The following is a 20,400-nucleotide window of genomic DNA, read 5'->3' on the forward strand; positions in this document are numbered from 1 at the left end:
TGCCCTTCATCAAGCTGTGGTTCAAAAAAAAGTTCTTTTTGCTTTGTTGACCTAGATCGGTCTAGCGAAAGCAAAGATACATTTTCTCCCAGGGCCCAAGGCAGTCAGCCCCTAAATGAAGTTTATTTAATAAAGGAATTAGTTCCAGTTGAATTCTCGAAATGGAATTATGGGTTCATTTGGAGCAAAATGAAAGGGGTGGCGAGCTTGGAGGTCGAGGGGAAGCTGATGACACCATTTTATAAGCACACATGATCATGGTGTACCGTCTGAAAAATGCAATGCTTCTAGAGTGACATTTTCATTTCCTGAGCTGTGCAGGCTGTCTCCTTCCCTCACACAGCACCCCGTGAACACTAAGTCTGTCACAAATGCAGGTTTTGGTAGCAGCTTCCTGCTCCTGTGTTTTCTGTGCCTGAAGGAGTCTTTCCAGGGCTCGTGCCTTGGACCGAGTCCCTTCTGATTCCTTCCTTCCTTCCTTCCTTCCTTCCTTCCTTCCTTCCTTCCTTCCTTCCTTCCTTCTTTCCTTCCTTCCTTCCTTCTTTCCTTCCTTCCTTCCTTCCTTCCTCCCTCCCTCCCTCCCTGCCCCTCTCTTCTTTCTTTTTTGGCAACACTGGGGTTGAACTCAGGGCTTCACATTTGTTAGACAGGCACTCCACCACTTGAGCCAGTCTGCCAGCCCTTTTTTGTGAAAGGTTTTTTCAAGATAGGGTCTCACGAACCATTTGCTCAAGCTGGCTTTGATCTACAATCCTCCTGATCTCTGCCTCCCGACTAGCTGGGATTACAGGCCTGAGCCACCAGCTTCCAGCACTTCTGATTTCTTGTAGGAGACCTTAGTTGTTTTGCCTTCAGCATCTGATCTCCCTCTGGGGAATTACTTACCAAATTTTCACCCCAGAGCCCTCCATCCTCACCCCTGGATGCAGCCTCAGTGCATGTGGGAAAGCCAGTTCCAATCAGGGATCACCCGTTGAGCACATTTATTATTTATGGACCCAGTGATGGCTCAGGATGAACACACGATGCAGGAGGTACCAATCAGAGCCACGACAACTCAACTCTGGAACTTTTGTTGAGCTGGTGGACCTGCTGCCACCAGCTCACCACTATGTAGCCACCTGTGCATTGGGCTGACTGAACTGAACACTTCTGTATTGCACTGGAACCCAGCCGAAGTCTGGATTTGGATTGCCAAATTCTGCCAACCGTGGGAGGTGCATTTGACACCTGCTGCCTGCTCTGTAGAAATCAGGAGTCCTGCCTGTCCTATGTGGAACATAGCACTTCGGGACAGACACCAAGGAGAGTGGGTTTCCTTCATGTCTGTGTATGGCTCTTTTGTCATGCCTGTCTTCCACTCACTCAACTCCTGGTCTCCTGCAGCTGGGAAACAGCAGGCATCCACAGCACTTACTTATAAGCCAGCCTGTCATCAGGTAAGGCATGGCAAGTCATCAGGGGTGACAAAGTGACAAGGGACATGATCTGCCAGCAGAACCAGCACACGGTAACTGTGTGATACATGGAGCCTGAACTTCACTTCTCTTCGTGAGGGTAGCATGAGAGAGTCTATCAAAGGGGGTCTTTGTTCTGTGTCACCTCTGAGACGTGAGGGAGATGTGCTTCGTAAGGCATCGGGAAAGGGGCTGGAGCCTTGCTGTTGTCTTCAGGTCAGTTAAATCATCCCCCTCCCCAGGCATCACACACAGTATTGCTCTGCAATTAAGCAATAATGCAATTAGAAATATTGCAGTGAAGACGATGCTCGGTGGTGGGGCATGTTTGTGAAAATGCCTCATTTAAATATTGAGCTCCGTGCAGAGAAAGAATCAACACACACGTTTCTGTTTTTTTTTTTTTTTTTAAATGTGGAGAGGAATTGGCTGTGATGCACTTCTGCTAGCCTGCAGTTTTCTGCTGCAGGGCTGCTTCCTTGTGGTACTCACTCTGTGCATCTGCTCCAGGCAGTGGGGACAGTTCCACAGGCAGATACTGTCCCTTGTCACCCTTGCACCCCCTGGATGCTTTGCCACGCCTTACCTGAAGGCCAGCTGACTGCTGCCTCCTAAGGTCCCCCTGTTCCCTCTCCTGGGACTGTGGGGCAGACTGCTGCATCAGTGTGATGGAGGAGGGGCTATGGAAGCTGAGTTCTGTCCCTGGGGCAGGGCACAGGGTTTCCATGGCAGTGCCCCCCCAGAATGGGCTTCCCTAGCATTTCTTTGACGTGATGGAGAAAGTGGGCCCTGGGGACTGTAGAATAACAGGACTCCCTGGCTCCCAGAGCTGGCACAGTGACCTCACCACAGTACTGGCTTGTAAACGACACATATCACGTTCTGAGACAGTGACCTTTTGCCTCTGTAGTCAAAGTTTCTTACTATTTGGAGTGTTGCTAATAATGCAGTTTTTTTTAGTGTTCTTGCTCATTAAAATTCACCTTCTAAATTGTTCTGTATTTGGTTGAAGCATTTGCAATTGGTAGTATTTGACTGGTTTTGACCTGTACGAGTGGCAGATTTGCTGTTATTCAATCATTTTTGTCAGTAAAAATGGCAACATCAGAAAGTTCAACCTGATGACTTTTCTAGTTTATGAGAAGCCAAACATCTGAGACCATGTGGTATAAGGAAAGATTTCCAACAGGTCCTGGAGGGGGTCCAGTTCACCTTCCCCTCTCTCTCAGGACCTGGTGGGGTGGAGTCCAGCTCACCTCTCTCTCTCTCTCTCTCTCTCTCCCTGGTGGGTGGACCCAACTGGACTTCTCTCTCTTTCTCACACAGATTCTGGGGTGTGTGTGTGTGTGTGTGTGTGTGTTTGGGGGAGTTCAGCTTGCCTCTTTTTCTCACACAAGTCCTGGTGGGGTGGAGTCCAGCTCATCTCTCTCTTGCTGTGCCTCTCTCTCTCTCTCTTCTCAGGTGATGGACCCAGTTCAGCTTTTCTCTCTCACACAGATCCTGACGGGGTAGAGTCCAGCCTCTCTCTCTCTCTCTCAGGTGGGTGGACCCAGCTGGGCTTTCCTCTCTCACACAGGTCCTGGTGGTGGTGGGGAGGGGAGTCCAGTCCACCTTCTCTTTCTCTCTGTGACATCAGCACTACCCTTACCTGGACGAAGCTGTCTCCTTGGCTGTGCGGTGGAACCCATGGTCACCATGCTCCTCTCATGGGGTCACGTGAGATACATGCATTAAATGAAAAGGAGAGTGCCCTGTGAATGTGGACTGACACCCTGCAGCTGGGTGACTTTTTTTTTTTTTTTTTTTTTGGTGGTACTAGGGTTTGAACTCAGGGCCTCACATTTGCTAGGCAGTTGCTCTACCACTTGAGCCACACCACCAGCCCTTTTTTGTGATGGATATTTTCAAGGTAGGGTATTTTGAGCTATTTGCCTGGGGCTGGTCTTAAACCTGAGATCCTCCTGATCTCTGCCTCTTGAGTAGCTGGGATTACAGGCATGAGTCACTGGCTCCCAGCTGGAGTGACTCCAGTGCAGTGAGTGAGTCCTTGGCTTGGGCCTCTGGGAGCAATGTCCCCTCTCTATCTCCCAATTTTTCATCTCTTTGGTTGGAAACCCTGGGGACAAGCTCTGGGGACTGACTAGGCCCCGTGAGAGGCTAAATTTACATTTGTATGGTGGCGAAAGTTGGAACAGCTGTGTTAAAAGTGCAAAAATCAGTGTCAGTGACTTTGTCTCCAGAAGGGTTTGAATCTTTCAAGAGAAAAAACTGACTTAAAAAAAAAACACACAAACTTGAAATTCAGTTTTCCCATCTCAGGGTGGATTAGAGACCATGTTACTTATGAAATGTTTTGAAGCACTTGTTGAGAATAAAGCATCATTCTCTAAACCCCAGCAAGTGACTTCACTCAACAGTCTACCAACCAAAACCTCTGTTAGCTATATTTTTGTCAAGATCAGGGTGTCGTGGTCAATGATATTCCCAGCATAAACCTAGAATTACATTCTCCAGTGACATTAGGGCCTCTGTGACAATGTGGTTCAGCACAGCCTTTGGAAATTGGTGTCGGCTCCCTGCCAATGTCCCCTCCCCCTTCCCGCTTTAGGGCAGGTCAGTCCCATTTCCAGTTGCTGACACCTGGGGTTTTTTTTTGTCACTGGGCACAGCAAGTCGGAAGTGCCAGGGAATCATCAGCAGCTTTCAACAACAAGAGATGCTGGGCAGACACCCCAGCAACCTCACCCCTCTGGTGGGATAGCTCTGGGGTCTTCTGTGGGGTCGGAGACCCCGGGGGCTTAGTTCCAATCTCCCCAGTGTTCCTCAGTGGGTTAGTTCTCTAGTGGGATTAGTGCCAGCCTTCCACTGTGGTAACTAGCTGATAATACATCCTTTGCTAGACACCTTTCTTTTACTACTCATTTTCCCTCTACCCTTCAGAGGCTTCCCGACTGCCCAGACCAGCTACTTTTGCTCAAGTCTTTCTCTAAGGATCTGTGCCTGGAGTGATCCAAGCTAAGACATCCAGTAATCCCAGTGTGAGGGGAACGACTGACAGAGGTGACTCCATTTTGGATGAGGGAGAGATTTAAGAAGCAGACATCTGAAGGGGTGTGGGGAACAATAGGCTCCTTGGAGAACTAACAGGCCTCTCACCAAGATAACAGATGTGAGTGGTGGGCCCCAAGGCCAGGACAGGCTCGACCTTCCCAGAATGTCCTGTTTGATAAGGAGGGGGATGGGCAGGTAGCTGGGTTCAGTGGGAAGTTGACTTGGTGCCAACCATTTACAAATGTAGTAAGTTTCAAGGTAGAATAGTTGGACCCAAGCTAGGCAGAGTCCTATATCACTCCTAGACTTCAGCTTCCCTAAGCCCCTCCCTTGTGGGAGCTCTGCTGTTCTTTCAATAAACTTTGTGCTTGCTTTACTCTTGACTTCTGGTCCAGTATCGTCATTCATTGACTTCACCTGGACATAAACTTGAGATCAGTGATCCAGTTTCACCAGTATGGTGAGGGTGCAGTGCACCCTATTAACTAGAAGTATAGGATTATACAGTATGCATTCTTCCTTGTTGGATGGCTACTCACTGTGTTTTTTTGCAGTACTGGGGCTTGAACTCAGAGACTACACCTTGAGCCACTCTACCAGCCCTTTTTGTGAAGGGTTTTTTTCAAGACAGGGTCTCGTGAAACTATTTGCGCAGGCTGGCCTTGAACCATGAATCTTCTGATCTCTGCCTCCTGAAAAGGCACCTGGCTCCATATTATACCTGGCCCGTTATTATACGTGGTAATTGCGGTAAGAGCTATGAATTGTTCCCAAAGACTTGGCTGTTTAGACAGTGTAATTTGCTCACCTTCCTCTGTACGCAGCTCCTCAATGCCCCTCTCCCACCCTCACTCAGCCTTAGCTCTGCTGATAGACTACAGACCTGGTTGTCCAATGAGCCTCACCTGTCCCTCACACACAACCAAAGACAGACTAGTGCCAATAGACCCCAGGGTTCTAGCTGGAGCTTTAGGGAAAGAGGTGGGCTCTTTCCATGACTGCTAAACTAATCAGGTGTGGGGTGGGGCAAGTCTGAAGCCACATAGAGATTGCTGGGAGGTGGAGCTTGGTCCTGATGCATTGGATTCACCCTACCCTCTGCCATGTCTATACTCAGCCATGTGGGTTTCTTATTTTTGCAGTTAGACCCATCCTGGCCGTGATTGAGGAGCACACTCTCTGGGGCACAAGGCTCCCTTCTCAGAAGCAGCTGTCCTAACGGAATCGCAGGCTACACTTGAGTGAGGGTAGTGAGGCTTGGTGCTTCCCTCCCTCACCTGTGACAGGTTCTGGTCCACAGAGACTCACACTGACTCTTCTGAGGAAGAATCTCCAGGCACCGGAGTCAGGATTCCATGGAGCGTGAACTCTCTGAGGACGCAGGCTCATTCTTGGTCCCAGTTTGGGGTCTGGGTGGTGTGGGGAAACTTTTCCAGAAGGGGGCATGCAGAGGTGGACAGAAGGTAGAGTGAGATGATGGCAGGTTGAATAACAGGTGTTGAAGCTCTGCTGTGCCAGTGTGTGACAGGCTCCCCTTGGACATTCCATCGCTGGAACGCAATGCCGTGTGGCCCTGGGTCTGGGTGTCTGCTTTTGAGGTCAAGGGAAGGGTCAGGCTCGCCCTGCCATCTGGCAGCCTCACAGACAGGTGGTCTGTAGAGACTCCAATGATATTCCTTTACTGTTTTAAATGGACAGTGCCTCACACTTTGTGGGTGGCTTGGATAGAGCCCAGGGCCACCTGCTACTGACTGGTAAGAAGTGAGGTCTCTGAATGGCAGGACAGGTCTCGGCCATGAAGGGTAGATGAAATAGGAGAGTCTGGCTCTTATGGCAGCTGGGGTTGTGGACAGTACAAAAGGACAAAAGCAGGTAGAGAAAAGGGTTGAGAAGGGCAGGCCAAGTGTGTAAGGCACAAGTGTGAGTCTCTGTGGACCAGAACCTGTCACAGGTGAAGGAGGGAAGCACCAAGCCTGGGTAGGGGTGAGGTTTACAGGAGGCTGGGGTCTAGGATGGATAGCAAGGCCACTCTGGAGACTGGGCAGGGGAGAACAGATGAAGCAGCCCACTTTGACATGGCTGAGCCAAAAGTGCTGTGTCAAGATGTAGAATGAACCACTGTTTTTAATTAATCAGCCATGTTTTCCGTCACAGTCCCTGGCAGATGACGGGGGTGAAGCCTGGGGCTGGGATCTGATTTGATCATTACTTGGTGAAAGTAATTACTTGGCTGAAAGTTTAATGGTTTGGTTTGTAGGCTGTGTCAAATGTCCCTGAGTACAAAAAGCCCCATAAAATGTCATCAACAACTCACTCCTTATCATATCTCAACCGGAAAGAGTCTTCCTTTTAATCTTTGCTGTTAATCTTTTAATCTTTTGGGGCAAAGGGAGGGGAAAAGGGGAGGGATAGAGGCTTACTTAGCCAGCCTGAAGCGGGGACAAGCATGTCCTCTTTAGCTGACCCTGTAAAGCCCTGGTACTCAGAGCAGGACTCTGCACAGCTATGTCAGCACCACTTGAGTGCTTGTTAGACAGGGTGGTTCTCAGGCCTGACCCCCGACTCCAAGAGCAAGACTCACCTTTCAACCAGGTCCTCCCAGGATCTGTGTGCACACAGGTGTTTGTAAAGCACTGCGGGATGGACATCAGGTCACAATGGCACTCTGTTCCCCTCACACCTGCAGCAGGGGGTGGGGTTGGCTACCATATTGGATACACAAGTCCTTGTCACAGTTGATTAGATTAGGGCTGGTCATCTGACCCAAGATGGGCCCAATCAGAGCCCTTCTCTGGGAATTTGGATTTAGACTGTGTGTGTCCTATAATCCCAGCTACCCAAGAGGTAGAAATTCAGAGGATTGAGGTTCAAGACCAGCCTGGGCAAGACCCCATCTCAATCAACAAGTCAGGCATGGTTGAGCATGCCTGTGCTCCCAGCTATGCAGGAGGCTGTAAGTAGAAGCATCGTAGTCTGGGACCAGCCCTGTGTAAAAAAAAAAATCCCCTGGGAGACCCTATCTGAAAAATAAGTAAACAGGACTGGGGGCATAGCTCAGGTGATAGAGCATCTGCCTAGCAAGTGTGAAACTTTGAGAGTTCAAATTCCAGTACCATCAACAAAAGAAAGGGAACAGGTGAAACTAATTTTAATGTGTTTTTCCTTAACCCAGTATCCCCTGTTAGGAAAATGCCACACACCGCACACAAAGGAGGCTCACGAGAGGTATCTCATATCCAAAGTTTAATAAGCAGGCTGGCTGGCCGAGAAAAAATGGTGCTGCTTCTCTCGGCGGGTCTGGCCTTAAGTAGCATTTGGGAGAAAGCAAAGGCTAGGGACAGGCAAAGGGAGGTGGCAGGAGATAAGGGACAGTGGGCTCTGTTCTGCAAGGGATGAGACCAGCTGTGGCTCAGGCTGCAGAATGGTGGCAAGGGGCAGTTCTTATCACCCCCAAATCATCATTTCAACTCATAATCAGTAATAAGACAGAGCCTTATTATGTTGCCCAGATTGGCTTGGAACTCACAACCCTCCTGCTTCAGCCTCTGAGTGCTGGGATTACAGGATGAGCCACGAAGCCCAGCTTGTAATCAGTGGTTTTCGTGAAATGGTTTACATCCCTTTAAGTCTTTTAAATGTGGTGTGTACTTTATACTAAGCAGTAGTGTGGCTTAACTCATAGGATACATTTCTATTGGAAAAATAAGACTGTGAGAGAGAGAAAGAGAGAGAGAAAAGGAAAGAAAGGTGGGAGAGAGGGAGGGAGAAAAAGGGAGGGAGGGAGAGAAAAAGAGACAGAGAGAAAGAGAGACAGAGAGAGAGAGAGAGAGACGGAGGAGTGAGGATATCTTTGTCCCTTTGAGCTATTAAAAGAAAATACCATAGCTTTGTGTCTTCTAAGCAATGGGCATTTATTTCTCAAGGTTCTGGAGGGTGGGAATCCAAGAACAAGGCGAGGTCCTCTTCCTGGCTCGTCAGTGGTGCCCTCCCATGGTTTCCTCACTTGGTGCAAAGTGTGAGGGTCTCTCTGGGCCCTCTTTCATTAGGACACTCATCCCGCAACAGTCGTCATGACCTGAGCACCTCCCAAGGCTCCACATCCTCATAGAGTCACACCCAGGACTAGGATTTCAACATAGGGACTCAGGGGACACATAGGCGCTCAGATCATAGCCGTGGCCTTTATTTCTGGATCCTGCCCCATCCTGAGCAGAGCTGAAATCTTGCCCTTGGGACCCAAGGCTTCCATAGAACTCTATTCTGATGAAGACCCCAGCTAACCTTGTCTGCCAGGGACTGTGGTGGCATCATCAGAACCTGACTCTGGCTGTCTTCAGTTGGGGAGAAGCTCTGGGGAGGGTGAGGGGGGTCAGTGCCAAGAGCCTGTGTCAGGGGGAGGTGGCCCTGAGAGATGCACAGCCTGGGCCATGCAGGGAGGATAGCTTGGGAAACACAGGTTGCTGTCAGCGGGTGAATGGCCACCTGTTCTCATCTTTGTCTCCTTCCCTCCAGGGGTGCCCAGAGGCTCAGGTCCAGGTTAGTGCTAGTCCCTAGGGGTGGGGAAGGGAGGAAACTGGTCACTTTGGCTCCCTCATGGATCTAGCTGAAGCACCAAGGCATGGTGACTCCCCAAGAAGACACCCAGTTCTTGGCACGATGAGGAAGAATGGATGGAAGCTGGACTGCTAACACCTACAAAAGCCTGAGTGCTCTGTTTTGGGGTGATTCAGGAAGGCAGGAGGAGAGAGGGAGCAGTGAGAAGGAGCCTTGATGACAAAGTCAATAAAGAACATGATATCTGGGTTGTGGTGTGGGCAGGGCCTCAGCTGCACACCCAAGCACACAGAATGCTCTGCTTGAGGGCAGGAGGCAGGGCAGTCCCCTTCAGTGATCCCCAAGGCACCACTCAACCCCAGTGCATTTGCACTGTGCCCCCTCTTGACCTCAACAGGCTTGCGGCTTTAGTGGAAGCCCTCGATGGAAAGGCAGAAAGGCACAGCCTTGAGTCATCTCTTCCCTCCTTTGGTCAGCTTCTACTCCAGGGGGGCTGAAGTCAGAGAGGGCTGAAGGAGCCCAGCACCTCTAATCTTATCTACTCAGGAGGTAGAGATCAGGAGGATTGCGGTTTGAAACTGGCCCAGGCAACTGGCTCACAAGATCTTATCTCAAAAACAAAACAAAACAAGCAAACAAACAAAAAAGGGCTGGTGGCTCAAGGTACAGGCCTTGAGTTCAAACCTTAATACTGAAAAAAAAAAAAAGTGGGCTAAAGGAATGCCCTTCACACACAAAATGCCACCTGCTGTAGGCACAGCACACCTAGAAAGTCACACTTCTACCTCTTCAGTGCCTAAGTAATCTAGACCCTGGGAACATGGTGGATGCCCACCCCCTCCAAAAAAAAATCAGAATGGCTGACTCATCAGGGTAGTTTGCATGTGAACTTCTTGTTAAAATTCCCCTTTCTGTCTTCATCAGGCAACTGAAAACTTTATTCATAGCAATAAGCAAAGACAAAAGCTCTTAACTTTCTCTGTGGTTTTATAGAGTTCTTTCCTCAATTTCTGTTTTGTGGAAAATCTACACTGTAGCACGCCAAACACCATACATCTCAACAAATAAAACTGATTGCTGAACTATTTCCTGCTGGATAGATCATTTTCTTAGTCCCCTTAGGAGGCAAATGGCAAATACCTCATTTGTTTGACCGACTTTTAGTTTTCTACACAGTCAACGAATGCAACCTTTGAACCTGGGTCCTTTTTGGTCATTTGAAAATCTCTTGAAAGCAGCCCTGTGTCAGGGCGAATTGGTACACAGAACATCTGGAGCCAACAAGGTAAGAACTGGTGTTTCTACAGTGTTTTCTCTGACTGGGAGTCTTCCTGGTTATTTTTGGTTGATGCTGTGACTACCTTACCCCACCCATGCATCTGCAAGTGACAGTTGCTCTCTGATTCACATCGTGCAGAACCATCTCTTCTGGCTTTGCTGGGGTTGTTCAGAACACACCACTCCTGTCACCGACTCAACCCTTGACTTTTGCTGCACGTCACAACCCTTGTCTAGAGGTTTCTCCATGTTCTTGAGTGGACTGCCACCCAAGCTGTCTAGCACAGACAACACACGACTCACTGGCTCTTGTTTCTACATCTCAAAACACCTTGGAAAGAGGGCTACGTGTGAAAAAACACTGGGTTTTACCCAAGTGACACCACCTTTGGCTGTGTCTATATCTAAACGACTGTGCAAGTAGCAGTTCTAATGCCAGTTCACCTCAATTCCACAAAAGCCAGGGGAGCCCTTCCCATCTCCCCCAGTCCCCGGGGGTCTATCAGAATAAATTCTCTCTTCTCCTGGTTCATTTCTAGACTCATGGCTGTGTCCATCACAGTTCAAGGTGAATTCTGGTTAACTGTGGCTGTGTTTATTCCTCTGGCCAGTTCCTTTGTGGGGGCGGAGCTCTGTGCTCATCTCTTTCTCCTCCTTTATAAGGGTGTTCATGGAGCAATGGTCAGTGTGTATTTGTTGAATGAATACGTATAGCTTACTTCCACGCTTTGTACAATCTGTGAGTCTGTGGTCCCTGTGACACCCCATGATCCCAGCTTCTTTTTCCTGGCTCCTGACCCTTCTTGTTCTTGGGCCATCTTTTGGGGTGGTGGAGTGTGGTAGGATGCCACCCACCCCAAATGAGCCTCTAGCTCCTCATCTGGGAGATCTGCTCAGTGCTATCACACTCAGCCCCACAGACGGAACCAAAGGCGCTGCTTTCCTGGACGGTCTCTTCATAGAGTAAGTGTTCTGACAACAAGTGGAAAGATACATCTTTACAAATCGAATCTTTTTTTTGGGTGAAATTGTCTTTTTAAAATTAAAATTATGTTATTGCTTTTATCTTATCACAGAAATAGTAAATGCTTGTTACAGAAAAGTCAGACCTCAGTCAGGCATGAAAGTCCACACAATTCCATCAGCTTGAAGACATAAACGCTTAACACCATGGTGTAAAGCCTTCCAAATCTTTATTCATTCCTGTATGCCTCTCTTTGTATAATAAGACTGGGATTCAACTATTTTAAACATGTGACAGGAGCTTGCTATTTAAAGGAATTCTAAAGTGAATCCTTATGAGAGGTGAATAAATTCCCAGAGATTTATTTGTGGTATTGGCTCAGGTAAAATCCAGAAGTCATGTTTATGGTTGGTGGTGGAGGGTATTTACTATCTCTGTCTCTGCCCATCCATCCATCCACTCATCCATCATCCATCCATCTATCCATCCATCAATCATCCATCTATCCATCCATCAATCATCCATCTATCCATTCATTGTCTATCCATCCATCCATCCATTCATTCATCCACTCATCTATCATCCATCCATCGTCCATCCATCTACCCATCCAACATCTATCCATCCATCCATCGTCCATTCAGCCAACCATCCATCCATCCATCCATCCTCCATCCATTTATCTACCCATTCATCATTCATGTATCCATACATCCACTCACCCATCCATCATTTATTCACCCATCCACCCACCTATTCACCATCCATCCATCTACCTATTCACACACCCATCCATCCACCCATCCATCCACCCATCCACCATCTATTAGCCTGTCAAATAGTTCCTAATTGAGTGTTGAGAGATTGACATAAAAAGACAGGCAGAAAAGCCAGTTCTGGGCTGATTGAGTGTCCTCCCGAGGGAGCCTCACACACTCAGTGCCACATATTCATGGCGTTCCCCAAGGACTGGATTACACGGCAAAAGATTAACATCCCTGCTGTACAAATTAAAAACACTCTATTATTTGCAGCACGAAGCAGACTAACTGAAGATCAGCAACTTCTCTTTGAACAACATAATTGAATGTCTCTCAGCCTGAACCCCTCGCTGTATTGATTTGAATTAATTATTTGTGCATTTGTAATCTCCTGGCTTCCCCAGCCCAGGAGTGCCTTGCAACACTGCATGACCGCCTCCTCCCAAGCCTTCATCCCGAGCCTGGAAGCCTCTGCCAGTTCTTAGGACAATTAGTCGGTCAGATGGAATCAGTTTTTGCTGATGAAGAAAAGCCTGGCCTGTGAAGCTGACATCCCATTTTATGGGGATTAACATTTTGAAAAGTGACCATGATCTGCCTCCATTCATTAGGTTCCCTTAGGTGGAAAGAGGGGCGGGAAGGGGAGGGTGGATATGTAGGTCTGAGGGCTGGGGCAGGGAAGGCGGCTGGAACCAGCATTGCCGAGTCTTTTCATCTTTCAGGGGCAGTGACGTGGTTAGCCTGACCTGGAAACAGCCATGTAGATAGGAGTATGTTAGCAGAATGTGTGTCAGGCACCCTGCTGACTTGCTTCCAAAGCAAAGCAGAGTATTTTGCATACTAGAGTTTATCCAAAAGAAAGTGAACACACAAAAAAATCGACATTTTTCAAGAAAAAGCAAACTGTTTGTCTGCAATCCAATTTAACTTTGTTGCCGTGTTCTTAAATCGAAAACTGGATCGGTGTTATTTAAAAATATCAATCACTGGCTTTGAGAATGGGATTGGGGTTAACCCAGCAATCTCTTTGAGGAGCCCTTTGATTGGCTGCAATGTCTTCTGGCCCTGGACAGCCATTCTGGTGACCGCAGGTGGCAGAGGTGGCTGAGGGTCAGGGCAGAATGGAGACCTGGTATAAACTGTTATGTCCACAGCTGCTCGGGGACAGTGTATCTGCATGGGGTGAGTGATGAGGTGGGAGGCTTGTAGGGGAGTAGGGAGACCATGTTCAATCTCAGTTGCACCTGTTGCTTGGTCACCACCAATTGTCACCAAATAGGAGTGTTGCCCTCATGTGGACATGGCATAATTTTTAAAAAGAAGCCAGAAGGGGGGAGAAATGATCCAAGCATTGTATGCACATATGAATAATAAAACAATAAAAAAAATTAAAAGAAGCCAGAAATTTGGATTTTTGCCATGAGAGTGTCTGATAGGATAAGGTGATAATGAAAACCCTTGTTGCAAACCAAAAAGATACGTCTGTGAGGCATGCTTGGGAACAGCCAGTGTGCAACTTTTAGGTGCAAGGTGAGTCCCATGTACATTTGTCTTGGGGCTGGGGACAAGGAAAGTGGTTACTGTGGTTTTGTTTTGATATAAATACATGACGGCACCCTTATCATTTTTCTTCCATTGTTTTAAACTTCACCCGCAGAGTTGATTAATCACTGTCCTTGTTCATGGTGTGCTGTCATCGTTCCACTGGGGCCTCATTCGGTCATTTATTCATTGTGATAAGGTCCCAATTGCCCCAACCCACCTCTAAGTGTGAAAACTAAGATCTTGATAATCACCTCTGTGCACCTATGGGCCCCCTGTCCCCCATCCTTCTGCCTCCCCACACCCAGACACCCATCGTCCTGTATCCATATCCACTACCCTCTGCTTCTTTCCTTAGAGAGTGTGTTTTCTTAAGAACTTTATCTATCGATCTATCTATCTATCTATCTATCTATCTATCTATCACCTATATGCCCATCTATCCATCCATCATTTGTCTGTCTTCTATCTACTTGTCATCTATCTATCCATCTATCATCTATTTACTGTATATCTATCATCTATACATCACCCGTCTATCTATCTTCTAGATGTCCATCTATCCATCCATCATTTGTCTATCTTCTATCTATCTATCTATCTATCTATCTATCTATCTATCTATCTATCTCCATCTACCTATCCACTCATCCTTATCTTTCCTTCCCTCTATCCTCAGTTTTTTCCCCTATTGGTCTTGGCTCAGACTCAGCTTTTTCTTAAAGACTGTCTTTGGGACTATCTTTTTCCTGCTGCTGGATGCCGAGACTCCCTGTTTGCTTGCTCGTTGTTTGTAGTGCATTTGCTTTGGTCCTGTGTATTACTCCATCATGGGAAAATTCTACAACCACTTCCTGTATGTGGTCACTTGTCTGTCTCTGGGTTATGTGAGGGGCTGTGTGAGGTTTTGGTCATATGCTCCTTGGTGCATGCACATAAGCAAACTTTGCCATTGAAGCGAGGACTCTGGGTGTCAGTCCATGCCGAGGTGTTCCCCGGTGGGGTTGCACTGATCAGCACTCCCACAGTCAACACACAGCTTTCTGTGGATCCGTCCGCTGCAAAATCTGCTGCTCAGAGTTCTAATCACTGGTAATTCTGTGGTATGGTCATCCTGGCTTTGATTTGCCTTTCATTTGATCACAACTGGAGCTAAAAACCTTCTATAAGTGTACCGACCACGCTTTCTCTTCCATGACATGGAGGGTCACTCCTTCTGTCCATCATCCCATTGGATTCTTCGTGCTTTTCTTACTGATTTCTAGGACTTTTGTTTTAAAATTCTTACATCTGGGGCTGAAGGTGTGGCTCAAGTAGTAGAGCACCTGCTTTGCAAGTGCAAAGCTTGGAGTTCAAACTCCGGTTCCACCAAAAAATAAAAAATAAAGTTCTTACATCTGATTTTTGGTTATTAGTGACAATTTTCCTTCTATTTATATCTATGCATTGGCAATACTGGCGCACTGGGGTTTGCACTCAGGTCCTCATGCTTGCTAGGCAGGCGCTGTACCAGTTGAACCATGTGCCTAACCCTCAGTTTCTAGGAATTTCTTTTATGTCCTTGATAGCTGACCTTTGGTGGTTGTTTTTCTGTATCTCTTCACTTTCTTTGTGGTGGATTTTGATAAGCAAATGCTTTCACATATATGTAGGCAAATTACCATCCTTTATAGTTGCCACTTCTTGGGTCTCATTTAAGAAGTCCCTCCTAGTTTCAAAATCTAGCAGATATCATCTTTATTTCTATCTATCTATCTATCATCTATCATCTATCACCTAGGTTTGTGGAGGTCTAGGCTTGTGAGGCAGGTGTTCCACTGGTTGCACCACACCTCCAGCCCTTTTTCTTTGGTTATCAGATAGGTTTTCACTTTTTACCCAGGTTAGCCTGAACTGCAATCCTTTTATTTTACTCTTCCCACCATAGCTGGGATGAAAGCTGTGCACCACCATGTGCAGCTTTTTCCTGTTGAGATGGGGTCTCCTAAACTTTTTTTTTTGCCCAGGCTGCCCTGGAACCTTGATTCTCCTGATCTCAGCCAGATATCTAGGATTACAGGTGTGAGCCACCATGTGCCTGACTCTTCTGTTCTTCTGAGACAGGGTCTTTCTATGAAGCCCAGGCAGGTCTCAAACTCAGTTTTCCCATCTCTGCTTCCCAAGTGTCATTGTCTACTCTATTAAATCTCTTTTTAAAATTATTTCCCCTTTAAAAAAATCAGATGCATGGAGCAGATCTAAACTTTGTTGATTTTTTTGGCTTGTTGATGGATTAGATTTGGTGTAAAGTCATGATTTCTTTGACTTGAAATACATTCTCAGTGCTCCCTGGGTCCTTGTCATTTAAAAGAGGTCACCTCTGGTGATGCTTCTAGACTTTACCTCATGCTCTGTCTGCAGCAGTGACAGGGCAGGTCCTTTGTAAAGGTCACAGGTCTTCTTGCATTTCTAGAGCCCCTGGGATGAGGTAAAGTGAGTGTCTTTGGCTTGGTGGGTGGTGCTGGTGCTTGGTTCATGATGGCAGGGTGCAAAGTACCATCCTTTGGTGACCAGATGGGCTGAAGTTTCTCTTGTGCCAGGTCATTCCTGCTACTGGGTCACTCACTGAAGGACCACTCAGAGAAGGAAAACAGAAGTGTTCTAAGTAGGGTCTGCTCTACACAGATGCAGACATGTGCATACACACGGGGCAGGAGCACCAGGCCCTTATCCAGGAACAGCAGGGGTTGCAGCCTCTGAAATGCTGGCAGAATGGACGCCTATCATCGCCTGATTGTGTGTGGGGGGGGTCCATAGGGAAGAAGCAAGAGAGAGCAGTGGCTCAAGTGGTAAAGCACCTGTTTAGCAAGTGCAAGGCCAAGTTCAACCCCCAGTACTACAAAAAAAAAAAAAAAAAAAAGAATGACCTGGGTGTGGTGGTGCACTCCTGTACTCCCAGCACTCAGGACACTGAGGTAGAAGGATCACAAGTTCGAGGCCAATCTGAGCTATGTAGCGAAACCCTGTCTAAAAACAACGAACAAACACACAAACTAAAAAACAAGAGCTGTCTTCCTGACCGTCAGTGTCAAAAGCTCTGAGCCCAGCCAATCACGAGTGACTGTTGGTTTGTTATGCTCCAACTGTGGTCATCTTGGATCAGTTGAACACAGTCCCCCTTTTTTTGGGGGGGTCCAGAGTTGTATCTAGGGAGATGGGTTGGGGTAGAACCAAAAGTGAGAATGCTGCTGCTTTTGGTCATGTCACCTCCTGCTAAACTGAAATTCCTGCCCCCTCCCCTGCCATGCTTGTTTTGGTGTTTGTTGTAATGATGAGCAAGTAGATTGGGGGTCCTCACAGGCTGGGGCCAGAGCACTCATCACCACGGTGGGTGCGTTCTTTCCAATGGAAACAAGCCATCTTGTCTTTGGGCCCCACCTGTGTCTGCGCTGAGCTGAGAGCAAAGCTTGGGAGCGAGCCCAGTGCCCCGCTTGTCCCTCCAGTGTTGTATTGCACATACAGTCACTGCAGGCTGCCCTGTCTGTGTCTTCATTTTGGGGTGCTGAGGAGGGACGCCAGAGAGCAGAGTCTTCACTGAGACCTCCGAGGTGCGCCCATTCTTTCTCGTTTGTTTGTGTCCAGGGATACATGCCACCAATGTCTCCTGTGGCCCAGGACCAGGGAGGTTTGCTTTATTTGCCTGGGTGGTTGCAGTTTCTGCCTGCATTCCAAGGGCTTCTGTAATTGGGGTTGAAATGGGGGGCTAACCCTCCACTTCAGAGAACTCGCCCAGCTGGCCCATGATTTCCTTCCTGGATGTGCTTGGTCCTCGGGGGGCAGATGGGATCCCTGTGGCTCTGTTCCAGGTCAGGAGAGTGGTTTCTCCAGAGCGCACCTGTCTCCCCATTTTCATGAACGTCACATCATTCCAGGATCAGGAGCTCCCCGCAGGAAGGTGACTGACAGTACTGGTGGGACCCGTCTGGTTTTGGTGATGGGAGGTGACTCCCTGCCCCCTGGAGCGAGCTGCCACAAGAGTCCATCCCCAACACACGTCTCCATCCAACTTGACATTCGGGAAGTGACTTTTTCTTTACAAACACAGAGGGCCAGTATTTTACAGGACATTAGTCCACTGCAGTATTGAGTTAACTGTAAAAATAGATGATCCTTCTGGACGGGATCCCTATCCACCGGACAAAATGATTACCTTTATAGCTTACTTGGTGCTGATTGATAGAAATCGGATGGAAACAACTTCATGTATCTCCCAGAAACAGCAGTCCTGAGTTTTCTTCCCAAAGATGCCCTAGTACATTGGTTTCACACCAGCTCCTGTGATGGGGTTTGAACTCAGGACCTCAAGCTTGCTAGGCAGGCACTCTCCCACTTGAGTTGCTCCACCAGCCCTTTTTTGTGTTGGGTTTTTTCAAGATAGGGTCTTGAGAACTGTTTACCTCTGGCTGGCTTTGAACCATGCTCCTCCTGACCTCTGCCTCCTGAGTAGCTTGGCTTACACTTCTGCCTCTACCTCTCAAATAGCTGGGATTGCAGGTGTATTACACCATACTTGTTCTCTCTCCTCTTAACTAACTCTGATTAGTCAGCTGAATACCAAAGCAGTCAGGATGGGCTGGGTTAGGTTGCAATAACAAGTAAACCCACAGCTCAGGAGCTTGAAATGGTGAAGGCTGATTCTTCAAAACAGTCACTCACTATTTTGAATGTTGCCACTTATCATGGTAGAGGAATTGAGTGCTTCAGAGGGCTTTGAACAAGTAATCAAGCAATCCACAGTCAGAGCCATCAGGTGCCAGAAAGTGTAGCCATGCCATCTGCCCGGTCAGCAGAGCTCAAGAGCATTTTTTGGGCAGTATCAGTGACAACCACACTTGTTTAACTTGATTTTATTCAAGCCCAGGGGGTCTGGCTACTTAAGTGAATCTTGTAGCATGAAAAATAGCAGGTCCCAGGGTGTATCAATTTCTTTCAGATGTGAACCTATCCCAAAGCCCGCAGATTTTCAGATGCAAAAAGAAAGGACGTGGAAGACCTCATCTTCCTTCTAAGTTCTCTTTTACAAGCTAGCAGTGAAGCCAGCAACAGTAAGTACACCCGATGTCACATCTTCAAGTAGACGAGTGCACTGCACAGCTCATTTAGCTCAAGAGGGGAAAGAATGGCTCTGGATCACACAGCGACCTCTTTCCTTCTGGATCCAGGCTGGGGTTCTTCTCACCCTGGCCTCCACAAAGTCTCCTGCCCCTTGAGAAAGGCTGGGCAAATGCTTCTGGACTGCTGGCTGTGACCGCTGCCAGTATCCCAGGCTGTTCTCCATGCTGGGAGACATCCAGTCACAAGAGCGCAGCTGGTGTCATCCGACAAGACAGGACGTCATGGTGTCCCCGACTGCAGTGGTCACCGAGGTTGAACAGTCACACATGGCTGTGGAAAGGTTATTTCAAAGTTGCGTTTTATTCAACTGTGAATTCAACAGTATACAATACGGTTTATAAACAAGTGTCTGACTTTGTTTCCAATCTTTATTTAAAAATAAATATTATTGACAGTGAATTTTAATTATGATGTGTCTTTAATCAAAATGTCTCAAAAAGAAATAATTTAATAAAAAAAGAAAATCACCCCCCCTAACGAAAAATGAAATTAAAAAAAATTCCTAAACACAATTATCTACTAAAAATATTTTGCTTTGTCAGGAAGGCTGCGACCCAATATATATATAATTTTACATATTATCCTAACAACACCTGCTCCAGAGTTCGTGCAAAATGAACACTTGGAAAAAAGTGTAGAAAAGAAAAATACATCACAGTCGAGAACTCTCTGGCCCCATGCACAGTGCATGGTTCCAGCTTCATCTGATTTGGAAACTAGATGCATTATTTGAGGTGTTCTAGATTTGTGTGACTTCCCCAAAATATATGATTCTTTTGTTTTTTGTGTGGACTTCATGCTTCTTTCAGTCTCTGTGTCCACCTGGCCACGTGGTCCTCCCTGGGGGTGTGGGCAGGTGTCACATGGCTGCTGAGGTGCTCACTCAGGTGTCCTGTCTGTCAGTGACCCAAGAGCAGGTGCAGGAGCCTATGCAGGGCTAACAGGAGCAGGGAGAGGAGTGTGTCTGTGGCATAGCTGTGGCCGGTGCCTGTAGGGGACGAGAAGACAGGAGCGGTTAACCCTGGATTCACCACAGGCCGGGGGAAGGACGACTTCCCAGGCACCCAGCTGGAGGCTTTGATTTAATGCGGAGGCATTTTGCGGTTGCTGTTTGTTATTTATGGAGTACACGATTTAGGAGCCTTGTGTGGTCAGACACAAGGTGCCTTTGGCCTGAGGGGTATGCGGTAGATCGTAGCTCAGATTCAAGTCATTACCTGATTTTAGTAAAAAGACAATTTGTGGGCTGGCAGTGAGGCTCAAGAGGCAGAGCACCTGCCTAGCAAATGCAAGACTCTGAGTTTAAACCCCAGTGCAGCCTAAAACAATAACAACAAAAAAACTGAGTTTGAAAAAGACAACTTGTTTCCCCCACCCCATATACTATACTGCAAAGTGTCCGGAGCATTTTAAGCCTGGTTTCCTCTTCTTCCAGGAAGACACCATGACTGCATACAGTTCCAGGCTTCCTGGGACCCTCACCAGCCGCCTGCCTAAACTGCCCAGCTCAGCCTTCCATAGATAGGCCCTGTCTTAGGTGTCCCTATGTTTCTGTGCCCAACTTTTCTTCCTTCTACAACCCCCTGCCAGCCCTCCTAACCCCTACCTTGGACAACTCAGAAATCACAGATTGGTGATA

At 47.6% G+C, this 20,400-nt stretch overlaps 1 protein-coding gene across 1 annotated transcript in view; it reads right to left on the bottom strand.

Annotated features, from left to right (window-relative positions):
* Window positions 1-16,562: 16,562 nt before the first annotated feature.
* Vstm2b (V-set and transmembrane domain containing 2B) overlaps window positions 16,563-20,400 on the bottom strand; it is a 29,619-nt gene continuing 25,781 nt past the window's right edge. The window contains exon 6 of the mRNA XM_020174158.2: window positions 16,563-19,749. Within this exon, the coding sequence (XP_020029747.1) occupies window positions 19,661-19,749 (89 nt within the window). The 3' untranslated portion in view covers window positions 16,563-19,660. The remainder of the gene's footprint in view (window positions 19,750-20,400) is intronic.

Source organism: Castor canadensis, chromosome 16 (assembly GCF_047511655.1).
Source record: "Castor canadensis chromosome 16, mCasCan1.hap1v2, whole genome shotgun sequence".
NCBI classification, from domain to species: domain Eukaryota; kingdom Metazoa; phylum Chordata; class Mammalia; order Rodentia; family Castoridae; genus Castor; species Castor canadensis.